Source organism: Ceratotherium simum, chromosome 10, assembly GCF_057802395.1.
Source record: "Ceratotherium simum simum isolate JZ-2026a chromosome 10, ASM5780239v1, whole genome shotgun sequence".
Lineage (NCBI taxonomy): Eukaryota > Metazoa > Chordata > Mammalia > Perissodactyla > Rhinocerotidae > Ceratotherium > Ceratotherium simum.
The window spans coordinates 71117441-71131705 of NC_141909.1; the positions used below are offsets into that span (position 1 = coordinate 71117441).

At 42.1% G+C, this 14265-nt stretch overlaps 1 protein-coding gene across 3 annotated transcripts in view; it reads left to right on the forward strand.

Moving 5' to 3' along the window:
• Window positions 1-13677, forward strand: part of STARD13 (StAR related lipid transfer domain containing 13) — a 171507-nt gene extending 157830 nt beyond the window's left edge. For all 3 annotated transcript variants that reach the window (XM_014791271.2, XM_004435316.3, XM_087436205.1), the window contains 6 exons: window positions 4540-4750; window positions 5341-5455; window positions 6303-6524; window positions 7091-7308; window positions 10292-10468; window positions 11216-13677. In XM_014791271.2, the coding sequence (XP_014646757.1) occupies window positions 4540-4750; window positions 5341-5455; window positions 6303-6524; window positions 7091-7308; window positions 10292-10468; window positions 11216-11333 (1061 nt within the window). In that variant the 3' untranslated portion in view covers window positions 11334-13677. The remainder of the gene's footprint in view (window positions 1-4539; window positions 4751-5340; window positions 5456-6302; window positions 6525-7090; window positions 7309-10291; window positions 10469-11215) is intronic.
• Window positions 13678-14265: the final 588 nt, after the last annotated feature.

Genomic DNA, 14265 nt, shown 5'->3' on the forward strand with positions numbered 1-14265 from the left:
TTGACATCAAAATTTTCCTTCTCAATAGGGTTTTGTGTAGGATCTAAAACTTTCAATGTACTTTTAATAAATTTAAAATGCAAAAGGGACACAATAGAATTTATTTTGTGTATAGATGTTTTGAAAAGTAAGCTTTTCCTTAGGATATGTGAAATTCAAGCCAAGTGTTAAAATGACTAGAAATAAAAGGCAAGTGTTTTTTAATAAAATGTATTTTAATTCGTGAAAAGTAAGCAAACCAAATCAAGGCTTAAGCTTAATTCAACTAATTTATATTTTCACTTGGAATTTTTTAAATGGGGTGAAATTGATAATTCTCAGCAAAGCCCCTATAATTAAAATTACCATTGAAAATAACGATTATTGACCAAAAAGCATAGCCTCCTAAAGGTAGTTGCAGAGGGAGATATTAGAAATGAACATGTGATTCTTTTCTAGATCCAATAATATTATGATTATAAATTATTTTGATGGCCCAAGTCCCAGTTCTTTAGAAATAAAAACTTTTGGCCTGTGGACTTTGAGTCTTCAGCAAAATATGCCTGAAATGGACCTCAACATGGAATCGATCCAATTTGAAGAAGATTCCTGCTATAGAGAATTCTCTACTAATGTGTTTAAGGAGTCTACGATATTGCAAATTCAAAAGGGTTATAATAAGTACCACTTGTAGAGACAAGATAAAGCGGTGACCCACTAACTAAATATTATTTTGTCAAAGTGAATAGGTTAAGTTAAATTAATGATACATGTCGCCAGAGCCCAAACACAGGGAGTTCATGACGTTATTGCCATAAGAGATTGAGCTGCATTTTTCAGTTAAGCCTCCCTGATGGTTTGGAAGTATCATGTATGAGTCTTTACATTTAATCAATTCTTGGGTTAAGGTTGACGCTAGTCTAAGGTGACAGCCAGATTATTTCCAAGAGATAAATGCCTTTGGCCCTTTCTGAGACTCACCAGCAAGAAACCAGATCAAAGCAGGGTTGATTTTAGCAGAGCAAACATTTACTGAGTGCCGCGTACGTATAGGGCACCAAGCTGAGCACTGCAGAGCATATGGATGGGTAAGACTTACTCTCTGCTCTGAAAACTGAGAGAGACAAGGCATGTACATAAATAACTGCTATACAGCAAGATGGGAGAAATTCCGTAATAAGGTTACAAAGAAAAGCCAAGGAGGTTGATATGAGGAATAAGGACTTGGTGGAGAACTGACAACTGAAGGTTGAGATACGTGAGGAACACATGTTGAGTGAAGCAAATAGCATGAGTATGTGTCAGGAGATTACAGGGTATTCATCTGGCTTGCGTGAATGGTAACTGTACAACGCAGTACCAAATGACACTGAAAAATTAGACTGGGTCCATACCAAGGAAGAGCATTGAATATTAGGGCAAAGAGTTTATACTTGATTCATTAAGCACTGGGGAACCCCTAGGTGTTGTTGAGGGGGTTACCAGTTACAATGCTCTCAGCTGTAAAGACAGAACCAAAATTCCAACAACAGTTGTTTAAACAATAAAGACATTGTATTAATTGCACATGACAGGAAATCTGGAATGAAATAATTCCAGAGCTGATTAATTCCTCAGCTCAGCCTCTCTTGATTATCCCCTTAAGGTCACAATGTGATTGCCACAACTTATAATTATCATGTCTTCCCAAAATCACATTCAAAGCCAAGAAAAGAGAGCAGAAGGACTTCTCCTTGGGCATATGTCTCTTTTCATCAGGAGATAAATTTACAGTAGCTCCTGGCATTTGTCTTGGTAACTATAGGCTGAAATGGTTTACTTATTCTCCCCCAAATCAATCACTGGAAAGAGGAATGGGATTACCAATTTCAGTTTAGGCCAACATGGTTATTCCCTGGGTCTGAGAGAAGGGCCTGTCTTCCCTGAGCACATTGCAACCCACACCTGAACAGAACATGTGTTTTCTTAGAGAGGAAGAAGGAGAGAGTAAGTATTGAGTAGACAGCCAAGCTTGTGCTACCTGGTGAATGTCCATCAGAACTGCTCTTCTGACCCAAGAATCTAGAAGTGGTGAACAAGAGGTATTGGACTGGACGAGAATGGAGGGTTAGGGAGCTAGCGTGTTAATTGAGGCACTGGATTACCTATAGTGACTTTCAGCAGTGAGACTAGCAACACGACATTCCGTGGATAGACTCTAGAGTCAATTTCCAAACCACTACTGGGGAAGAGAGGGACAGTTCTTTCTCCCGTTCTCCAGAGCAGTTCTAATTTTAGCTGTGTTACTTCTTGGACTTGCATCAAATGATTAGTTAGAAAGTTGGATGGATAATAAAAATATTTGAAACCCACTGATCTACAGGAGGGAGAAGGATGGAGGGATCAAAGACAACCATATAGTTTTAAGGCTTAACAATGGGGACAATGAAGAAAGGAAGAGAGGAATGGGAACTGACTTGGGGGCAGGGAGGAGAGAGTGTTCAGGATTGACCGGATGTTGAGTTTGAGGTGCTGAGAGCCATCCACATGATTGCAAATTACCAGCACTTAGGAATGCAGATCTAGAATAGTCTCCTCAGAGCCAAGAAAGAAGCAGGAACCACAGGAGTTTCATGTGTAACAGAATAGTCAAGGAGGATAGGATCCAAAATGAATGCTGAATTTCGGGATTAATAGTTGGCCTTCACAAACATTCTTAGTAGAAAATAATGGAAAGAAGATATTTTCTGAGGGATAAAGGAACAAGTGAATGGAAGTTGAGACAACATGTAGCTATGACCAAAGACTCTTCAAAAATTTTGGCATGGAAGAGAAGGCTGGCCATCTAAAATTAAACAAGGTATATGCTAGACATCTTACCTAAAGCAGTACATTTAAAAGCAGTTCAATGGCTCAAGCTGGATTTATAACACTTCAGTGACAAGCTTGAAGTCATTAGTAGTATCTGCTTCTACTTCAGCACAAGCAAGAAAAAAGAGAAAGGTTTTGCTATAATCTACACAAAATGGCCCTTCTCTACTAAACCTAGGTCTCTCTTGTGCTAGTACACAGTGGTTGTGGTGGGAGTGGGTTTCAGAACACTGAATGCATGGTTAGGCTTTTCCAGAAATTTGGATTTGCTGGCCAGGAGCATGCCCAGCCCTGGGATGTCCAATGATGGAGGGGGCAGGAGAGCCACAACTGTCCTGGCTGTCCTGGACCTGGGCAGAAGGTCACACAGCAGCCCTTCTCAAGCAGCAGGCTCCAAATTTTTCTTTTCATGCATCCCTACTACTAGTAAATAACTGCGCATGTATATGTATTTGTTTTTTTAAAAAAATACGCTGTGATATACTCTGATATAATATGCACGTTATAAAACATACCCAATCCATATTTTTAAAGCGTGAGAGGAAACATAAATACCATTGGAAACTAGTCTTATTTTCTTCCCACACCTCAAGGATTGTCATGAGCACATTTCCCCACTCCTTCAGAGCACAGACACCCTACTGCACAGACCTTCTCTAGAACATGGTATTTTAAGAAGGTCAACAGTGTTAACGGAAGTGAGCTCCTGACACATCCGTCAGAGTGAGAAGAGGAAGGGTGGTGAGTCAGGCCTGAAGATCATTAATGCACACAACCAGGGGGCAGCAAAATGCAGCACCTGGCACCTATTTGCTGGGATTTTTCCTTTTCATTCACTTCATATTGTTGGGGCCAATTTCCTTGTAAGTTGGCATGACCAATGCCCACCACCAACACCACCACCCTGAAGGGGAGGGGCCATACATGCCCCTTAACCTTAGGGGGCCTGGTTCCTCTTCCCCAAGCACAGCCTCAGTTTCCATAACCCACAAGATTATGGAACATTTGGTGACACTGGGTCATCACATGAAATCAATAGCATGCTTCCTCTGAACCAAGCCCTGGCTGACTTGTAGGAAAAAGATGTGCCAGGCTGACCCTCGAGGAGCTGACCGTCTAGGAGTCAGTCCGGAGGGCCAGCCAGCTCGATCCCGCCACTCCTGGTTAATTGTGCCAAGCTGGCGTCACGGCCTGGCTGCTCCATTAGGGGTGGGGAAAAGCGAGGCTGCCGACCCCGAACACAGCGGTTTCCAAACCATGTCCCACAGAGCCCTGGACGCCCTGAGAGGCGCTTCACAGGCTGTCTGGCGGGAGGGTGGGCACGAGGGAAGCCAGGTTGATGGAGGTCCAGACTATCGCCATCTTCACCCAGAACAGAAAAATTGTTTGAAAACAGATGAGCAGGTGGATTGCTCAGAGAGTATGAAAAGCCAGGATGGGGTTGTTCCTTGCCAAGTACTGCCTTGTTGTTAGGACTGCGGGTTCTGGAGTTAGACTGCTAGGGTTCCAATCCCAGGTCTGCAGCTCATCAGCAGTGAGGCCGAAGCAATAAATTACTTCTTCGGGCCATTAGCGGTTGTCATCTTTGTTGTTGATGATGATGGTGTCTCTGAGTGTGCTCCCATCAGGACGGTGGAGCTTACTCACTCCCCGCCGCCTGGCTCCTTCTGCGGCTGTTCCTCTCATGACCTGGCACCCGCTTTTCCACAGACGTCCCCAAAGAGCAGCGGCTGCAGGCAGTGCAGGCCGCCATCCTGCTGCTGGCCGACGAAAGCAGGGAAGTCCTGCAGACACTGCTGTGCTTCCTGAACGACGTGGTCAGTTTGGTGGAGGAGAACCAGATGACGCCCATGAATCTGGCTGTGTGTCTGGCCCCCTCCCTCTTTCATCTTAATTTAGTGAAGAAAGAAAGCTCCCCCAGGTGGGTTTTTCTCAGCAACAGTGGTAATCCTAACTCAGGTACTCCCCACAATTCATTAAAAAAATTTCTCATGCTGTATTTCAACTTGAGGGTTTGTCAGCACTTAATTTACAATCAGAAAATGTTTTGAAGCAACTTAATTTGTGTGGCTCAGATTCACAGAATTATCAAAGTAGCATTGAAGAATGTCTATTGTGATCCAGAAAGCCTGAGGAGTTTTGGTTTGTTTTGTGTGAGTGGGAAGGAGGAAAAAAGTACACGAAGTGGTGTTTTACGATCTTTAATTTAAAAAGGCTATATTTAAGGCTCAAGCGTAGCAGCTTGCGGTGAAGTGGTTTCAAACTTTGGAAAAATAGATTAATTTCTCCCCCAATGGTTATTCCTGACCTTGTGTTTTTCCAAGGTTTTTCTTTATGAACTGTCAGGCTCTTAGCCTGACTCAGAATATCTAAGATGTGTGGTCATTGTTTTTATGAGGAAATGAGAAGGTCTGGGATCTGGGTATGAAGAGATAACAAAAGAGATGAGCTCTGTGTTGTGAAACACTCTTGGGTTTGGGATCTGCTCAGGACTCTCCCCTTCGATTACAGAGTCATACAGAAGAAATATGCCACCGGGAAGCCAGATCAAAAGGACCTCAATGAGAATCTGGCTGCTGCTCAGGGGCTCGCCCACATGATCATGGAATGTGACAGACTTTTTGAGGTGAGCAAAGACTTGAACTGCCTTCCTTATGGCTCTTGGAATGAGATAAGACACTTGGAATGGTTGCTGCATTTGTGGCTTATATCTGTTTGTTCCTGAATTTACAATGACTATACACTCTATAGCTCTGGTCTCTACCTCCAAGAAATGTGAGGAGCTAGCTATACAGTTGTGGCTTTGACAGTTAAAGACACTTGGGGTTACCATGATGGTGGTTTTCATGAAAACAGTTATATCACCTTCAGATGCCAAGTTCAAAGCCAGCCAGCCAATTATGTTATAGTTGATTTTACCTCAGGACTTGATTAGGTTCAGCATCAGCATCTGTGTGTGTGTGTGTGTGTGTGTTTGATATTAGCAATCCCTGACAGCTTATGAATATAGCCACAGATATGTTAAAGAAGTAAGTGAACTAGACCTCTGGCATACTCTTTTGTGGTACAATTGGCATTTGTAAATGGGAAAAATGTGCTAAACAGGTAACGCTATTTCTAAGTCATATTTGATGTTTCCCTTACGTCTATGTGCTTTAAGTTTCCTGAGCCCACATTTTGCCAAACTGAATAAAAATACGTTAAAAGGAAAATGGAAAGAATGAATGATAAGTCATTGCAATGTTTTAAATAATAAATATAGCCTCAGAAACATATATGTGTTTCCTGACTTTAGGAAGCCCCCACCCACCCCCAGGCTTGCCACTGATCTTAGAAAAACAGCTCTTGCCCCGCAGCGCTCGGCTCATTGCCCATGCCGTGGTTTTTGGTGAAATTACTTTGCTTTCTCCGACTATTAGTCTCAGCATTTCTTCAGCTCAGTGTGTTGGTCTTTCCTCCATCCACTGGTTCAGGTCCCGCATGAGATGGTAGCCCAGTCTCGTAACTCATATGTAGAGGCTGAGATCCATGCTCCAACTCTGGAAGACCTGGGGGCCCACCCGGAGGAGACCCGGGCAACTTTCCACACTTACCTGGAACATCTTGTCCAGGGCCTCCAGAAGGAAGCAAAGGAGAAGTTCAAAGGATGGGTCACGTGTTCCAGCACAGACAATACAGATCTTGCTTTCAAAAAGGTAATCTCATGGGTTGGAAAAAATTACCCCCAAAGAGCCACGTGTAACAACTAGGGATTTGTTTTACTTTTAAAATGGCCACTCTGTCCATGGGGCTTGGCAGGCACATGAACAGGTCCAAGACCCTCTCTAGAGACTGCCAGGCAACCCTGTTGCGCATAATCAGAGTGCAGACTGTGGAGCCAGACTGCTGGATCCCAATCCTGTCTCTGTCCTTTAGCTGTGTGACATTGTGCAAGTCACACCCCAGTCTGTGCCTCCGTTTTGTCATTTGCATAATAGACATAATAGTAGCACTGTCAGAGGAAGGCTATTTAAAAATCAAATGGCTTAGAACAGTGCCTGGCACACAGTAAGTACTGAGTGTGTTGGTGGCTATTATTTTTATTATCATTATTATTACTTTTAAGCTTAAGGGTTAACATTTAAAAATTTTAAACCTGAGGTATGCAGAATCACTCTTTCAAGTCACATAATCGGTGATTTTTTTGAACATTCAGTGAAGTATGGTAGGTTTTTGTGGGAACCAGTTGACCTCTTCAGCCTTTGATGATGTCTTTCCCAAGGTGGGAGACGGGAATCCGCTGAAGCTGTGGAAGGCTTCAGTGGAGGTGGAAGCGCCCCCCTCCGTGGTCTTGAATCGTGTGCTGAGAGAGCGCCACCTGTGGGATGAGGATTTTGTGCAGTGGAAGGTGGTGGACACTCTGGACAAGCAAACAGAAATCTATCAGTACGTGTTGAACAGCATGGCCCCCCATCCTTCCAGAGACTTCGTGGTTCTCAGGTAAGCCTGACTCTGGGGTTTAAGATATTCTGTTCCAAAAGCAGATTAAGAGCTGCAGATTTAAATATTTCACAGAGTTCGACCACCTAAATTCAGCCTCCACTGGGAACACTAAGCCAGCCCTCATTTCCCTCAGTGAAAACCAACTTTGCTATATTTATGCCAGACTTCCTGCTTCTTTCCCCCAATTTACAGCTCCGCCGGGCTCTCTTATGGCCCTTTCATTATGAAGCATATGGTTTATTAGGCCATAAATATTGTTCATTTCCTCAGAACAGAGTCCCAAGAATAGCTGCTGTTTGTCCAGTTGTACTTTCTGCCAAATTATGCAAATTAACTGTAACTGGCTTTTCTCCTGATTTTGCCTTTCTCTCCTCTGGAAAAGCAAGTCTTCAGTTTGTGTAACTCTTAAGACCAGAGTATGTGTAACTTCAAAATTCATCTGTATAACTTCAGATGTCCATAACTCATTACCATGCACGGAAACCTTGGCACAGCCCTGAAGGTCCAACTGTGCTGAGACACTTGGATATCCAGTAAGATTTCAGGGCCTGACAAGGCTAGTGAGTCTCATGTCTGCTGTTGAAGTATTGCTTCTGGTAGATTTATGGGTTGAGTTCCAGACCCCTGCTCTCTGGGTTTGGAATGGGATGCTCAACCAATGATAGCAAGTTTGCATGGGAGAGCTGTGCACATGGGCTGGTGAGTCAGTATTGAATCAGAAAGAACAGGGATTGAGGATACTAACAAACCCAAATAAAATATAATTAAATCAATATATCCTTTTTTATTGATAACTGATGGCAAACACTGTCTCTTCTCATAGATAAGCAGTGTAAAAGGAATCCCTAGTGAAATTCCCAAATGTATATTTAAAAGAGTTTCTTTATGAAACTAATCTTGATGGCAAACTAAAGGTTACTTTTCACATGGGCTATTTATGCCCTTGGAATTGGTCCTTGGGACCTTGAATTTTAAATATATGTGTTTATCTTAGCAACCTTGGGATCCTGGTGGAGAATGTGGGCAGTTATAAGATGGCTTATTACCACAGTTATTGGGACATTAGTCATCTCGTGGAAATTAAACTTCACACTTTCACTCTTGCAAGTGGAAAATGGAATAGTTCTTCTAGGATGGCAGCCGTGGGGCTGGAGCCATGGCATAGCCTGCCTCATCCCTCTCCTTAGAGGAGGCTGAGGGCTGGAGTCCATGCGTGGAACCTCCCTCCTTCCATCCAGCCAGCAATCTCAGCAGCCTACTATTTCTTAGTATATGATTCCATCACTGCCTTGTACCAGGCACCATTGGAGGCTCTGGGGATCCTGCAGTAGACACGATAGACTATAGTCCTGCTCTCTTGGGGTTTATATTTTATTAGGGAGAAAGAGTCAATAAATAATAAGTAAGGGGGATAGGGTTTCTTACCTAGGGGGATAAGTAAGGCAGGGGGATAGTAAGGGGTGGATTTTAAATATAGTAGTCAGAGCAGAGTCTCGCTGCATTGATATTTGATCCAAGACTTGAAGGAGAAGGTGGGTGAACTGTGAGGCTCTGAGAGAGAAGAACTCGGCACTCAAGAGGATTAAGGATGAACCAGACACGGTTCCCACAACAGGAATTCCTTATGGTTATGACACAAGAATGTAGAAAGTGACAAGTATGGTGAGGAAGTCAGGCTGAGATACTCCCTGTCTTCAGAGCATCTCCTCATCTAGGCTAGCACATATGTGGTTGGTCTCCTTTCAGGATGACCACGTTTGCTTCTCACTTTATCCCGTCCTCTAGTTCCTCACAAGCTTCCAGTGATAGTTACTGAAGCTTTTTCCATTTTAGCCCCACAAATCTGTACAACTTTCAGTCCTTATTATTAATCACCTCATCATACATGAAAAGAGAATGATCATACTTGTGGAGAAGTTGCTAAGTATTTGTGTAGGGCTTGCTTATTCCCAAGTTCTTGTCAGCATGTGTAATAGTTTCTCTTTCTGGTGTGCTAGGGCAGGACAAGGCTATAGATGAGATGACTAAGCAAGGGAATCAGATTTGTGATGTAAATAACTGGGATATAATAATAAAACCTATATCCTATGGTAGAAATGGTTGTTACACGATGCTCTCATGGTTCCTGACTTCCATCTACAGCCTTTTTCCAAGTGGTAGCCCGCTCTATGCTTGCATGCTCCAATAACAGGACACTCACTACCTCCTTATATAGCCCATTCCATTTTTGGAGAGTGTACCTTGTGAGACAGCTCTTCTCAATACTGAACTTCTCAATACTGAATACCAAAGGTGCCTTCATGTCTCTCCCTTTTGGAGTCAAATCAACTGAATTTATTTCTTCTCCCACGCAAGAGTCACTCTGGTATTTGAGGACAATTAGCAGTCCACGTGTGTCTAGTTTACTTCAAGCTAAGCATCATCAGTTCATTGATCCTTTAAGCATCACCTCCTCCAGGAAGCCTCCCCCTGTCTGCCTCCCCTTCCCTTCCACATGATCCCAGAACACTCCGTGCATAGCCATATCACGGCACTTACCATGGTTTTTAGAGTTCTCTTTGTATGTCTGTTTCTCATCCTGGACTGTGTATCTTTGTGTCTTTGGTGGCTTCTCAGTGCCTGCTACATCCGTATGCTCAATAGATGTTTGCTAAATGAATTGAATGAGTGAGTCCTAATTCCAAAACTCTAAGACCAGCCCTTCAATAATGGGCAGGAGCCTCTACAGCCTCAGTTTGGTGTTCCAAAGGCAGATCTGAAAGCTGCAAGGCCATTTCTGGCCTCTGGGTCTGAGGGCTGAGACCTTTGCTTTGAACTGCCCTGTGTAAACTGTACACACACTTAAGGAAACCATTAGCTTAATCCAAGTAACTAGGCTGGGAATTTGAGCAGGAAAATGTAAGTGTAAACCTCAGTGCTGTGTTCAGGTTTTTCTTTCTCTCTTAGCCATAATTCTGATGAGTGGGTTGTTTTGCTACAGAACCTGGAAAACTGACTTGCCCAAAGGAATGTGTACCCTGGTGTCCCTCTCTGTGGAGCATGAGGAAGCCCAGCTCATGGGCGGTGTGCGAGCCATGGTGATGGATTCTCAGTACTTAATAGAACCTTGTGGCTCTGGCAAGTCGAGACTGACCCACATCTGCAGGATTGACCTGAAGTAAGTATGAACCCTGAGGATGGTGGGCGCCATCTTGGAGTCTCAGCCCCAGTGGCACATTCGTCAGGGCCCTGTTTTGTCATCCTGGTTTCTTATTTCACTCTATTTTTTTCCTCATTGCCATTAACGTGCTTTCATAGATGATTGCTTATGCCACCCTCTCTCTCCTTTCCTCTTCCTCACCTTCCCTAAAATTCTGACCTTCTCCTGCAGCTCTTGGCTCTCCTTGATTTTCAGTTTTGTCCCCACTTGTATTTCTGTGCTTTTCGCCTGGAGCAGCCACAAGTGCTAGAGCCTGGCGCATAGTAGGTGCTCAGTAAATGCGGGTCCCCCACTTGTGTTTCTTTTGGGTGTCCCTTTTTGTTGCTCGCTTCAGTTGCCCTCCTTTGAGAAGAAACTAATTCAAATCTACCCCCTTCAAGGCATTCATGATGCTGAACCAAGTTCTTGGTCTGGGTAGATACAAACTGAGTTTTCTTAGTAAATTCTAGAGTTAAGTCTGAATCTTTCCTGAGAAGATAGTATCATTTCAAAGCACCCAAAGAATACTGAAAAGATAGACTGAATGCTTGGCCAGAAAGGCATTTTCAAGGCAGCTCGTGACAGAATGAGGCTCTCAGAGGCAGCCCTGAGTTGTACGCAAGTGTACTGACAGTCAGGGCACAAGGACAGCCCTGTCCACCACCACAAATTGTTGTGATTTCAGAAAAGACTTTCCCACTTCCTTTCTGATTTTTGTCCCCACAGAGGTCACTCCCCAGAATGGTACAATAAAGCCTTCGGACATCTGTGTGCAGCGGAAGTTGCCAGGATTAGAAACTCTTTTCAGCCCCTCATTGCTGAAGGTCCAGAAACTAAAATCTGAGTTTTCCCCAGTGTGACATCAAACTCAGGGAAGAGGAAGCAAAAGCAAACACTTGTGGGAGAGAGTGTGCTCGTGAGAAAGCAAGAGAGAGAGAGAAACTGATTGACATGGCTAACTTTTAAAAATGGAAACACTGAGAAGTCGGAATGTTGAATTTCTGAGAACTTTCCCAGCCTTCCTGGAGATGGCTATATCCCTACTAATATAATATTTTTAAAAATCAGAACATTTATCTATATTACGTAAAATTAAATGGATTATTCCTTATGCATTGCCTAATTTGCTATTTAAAGGCTTCTAAGAAGCATATTCTGAACTGTAAATAAATGTATGTATAGCATATGTACATATGTGTGTATATCTCTATCTTTACTGTATATATGTAAAATATCAATTTTATATATAATTGCATCTTTTGAAAAGGAAGGCATCTGACTCGGTGAGTCCCTTCCTCACGTGGTTCTTTCCAAGTTGCTCTGGGTTCCATCTCCCCACTGTCCAGTAAGCTAAGCAGAATCTGCTGCTAACACCCAGGTGTGAAAATGTGTGATCAGCCCATCTGCCCTGCTGTTTAACCAAAGATTAGCTAACCAAAGGAAAATAGCATTAAAAAGTTCTTATGTGTCCTCTGTTTGTGTTCTTCAAAAACTGAGAGTGGAGTGTTGGATAAAGCGAGGAAAAGAATATTTACTCCTCTTTAAAGCAAATAAATGGGTGAGAAGTCGTTACCAAATTTGAGGCTAGATGTCCAGTTGCCACTGGGCCCGGCCAGATGCAGTTTCAGTGAAGTGTCAGATGCGATGGACCACTGGAGTCAGAGTGAGTGACTGAAACAGAACCTCTATTTCCCTGCTGATTAGAGCTGAATATAATAGCCTTTGCTTATTCACAGCCAAAGGGAGCCTGTGCGTTTTATGAAGTTTTCATAGATACATTTCACAGTGTTCTTAAATGTCATTCTATTTGACCAGTGGCCTTTTTTGGTCACAGTTAATTGGCATTTTCTTACCAATGTATTGCACTGAATTTAACTCTGGACACCAGACAAAGGGAGATGATGGTCATTCAAGAGTCCCGGACCATTACAGCTTCAGGGAATTCTTATTTTGCTACATATGATGCTCTTAAGATATGATTCATTAAAGTTTTGCAATCTGAAACACAGGGTTTTAAGCTAACATAAGACCAAAACTATGTTCTTTAATTAGTTTTAGAAAATATAAACAGGTTTGTTGAGTCCATATTTCTTCCTTAGCCAGTCAAGCTACCTATGCCTTTGACTCAACCTTATTTATTATTGTATAGACTAAGCAAATTGACTCTTCTTAACCAATTGCTAATGGATTTAAGTTGTTTTTTATTATAATTCAACAACTGTAGAGAGAAAGAGAGAAATAATTTATTGTGTTTGGTTTCAGGGAGAAAGATTTTCTTTGGTAATCCATGAGAGACTGGTATCATAATTTAGCAACTCATGTTGGAGGAAAAAAAGAAAAATTTAAATGTGTTTTCCTTTTTTTTGTATTGTATGCATTTATATAATGTTTTCTCTTATCAGCATTGTGCAATTCTTGTTTTGAGAGGAATAAAAATGCTATATGTGAGTTCTGTATGGTGCAAGGAAAATCATACTGTTTGAATTAGGACCTAGGAATTTTTCATTTTCTGGTCTACCTAAGAAGGTGGCAGCAAACCATAATTTTCCGTTTGGGCAGTGCTCTGTGAGCAAAACAAATTCACTTCTGCCATATATCTTAAATTTCACCGTACATGCTGGGTTACTTTAATATGCATAGTGAAGTTTAATCTAGTTGAACACTGGTCCTCCTCCAGCGACCGTATGTGTTTGGAGAATTAGACAGGCACCCAAGGATGGATGGTGTTGTATCACCAAATTTAGCGTGCACATGAATCACCCGGAGATCTTGTTCAAATGCAGACCCTGATTCAGGCAGGCTGAGTGGCCTTTGGGGATGCCCGCACTGCTGGCCCAGGGACCGCACTCTGAAAAGCCAGGACCTACAGGATACTTAAAACAGAATAAAAACAAATACAATTGTATTTCTGACTCCTCTTCTTTTCACATTACCTGACTTTTTTATTTTTATGCATGTGCTAATCACATCGCTGCTGCATAACAACACAGTGCATCTAAAAAAAAGAAGAAAGAGGAAAAAGATGCATCAAGCTTGTTTGTCAAATACCACAGTATTTTATTCATTGTTATCTTGCCAATGGAAATAAAATATGATATTGCATTTAAATATTATATTTATACCTCATGTATATTTTTACCTCGATTGTTGGTATCAATCATCAATTGTAAAGAAACAATTGCCGAAACAAATAAATTTATATACATTAAATATTTCCTATTTTCTATAAAATATATGTTGCTTTTCATGCTTCATCCTGTAAATGGAAAACCTGCTTCATGAGGAAGATTTCTCTCTAAGATAGCTTCCCATGTGCTTGACTCCTCCGCACTGTAGTCAGTGTCTCTCCCAGATATAAGGATGCTAGTATCAACAGACATTCACTGAGTCTGAGTACCTTAACCTGTGTCTAAGGCATTAAAGTGATGGGTAGGGATTTTTTATTCTTCATATTTTTCTTAAATCTAGAAGTTATAAAAACAGATTGGAGTATTTTTATAGAAGGTTCAGTGAACTCTCTATATGAAATTTCATTTTCGTTGAGTAGACAAGAAATTGAGACTTGATGAAGTGATGTATGGCTGCACCACTAGACCATGAAGAGTAGCCACATCTGACTCTGAGCCTCTTGCCTTCATTGTACTTGTTCTGTGCTTTACTTCTAAAAGATAACAAAGGTAGCTCCTAGTTAGACAAGCAGGAGCTCCCAAATATTCCCAGTTACAGGCTGTAAAAGCCACAGCAGCCCAAAAGACCATACACCCCCATAAAAATTA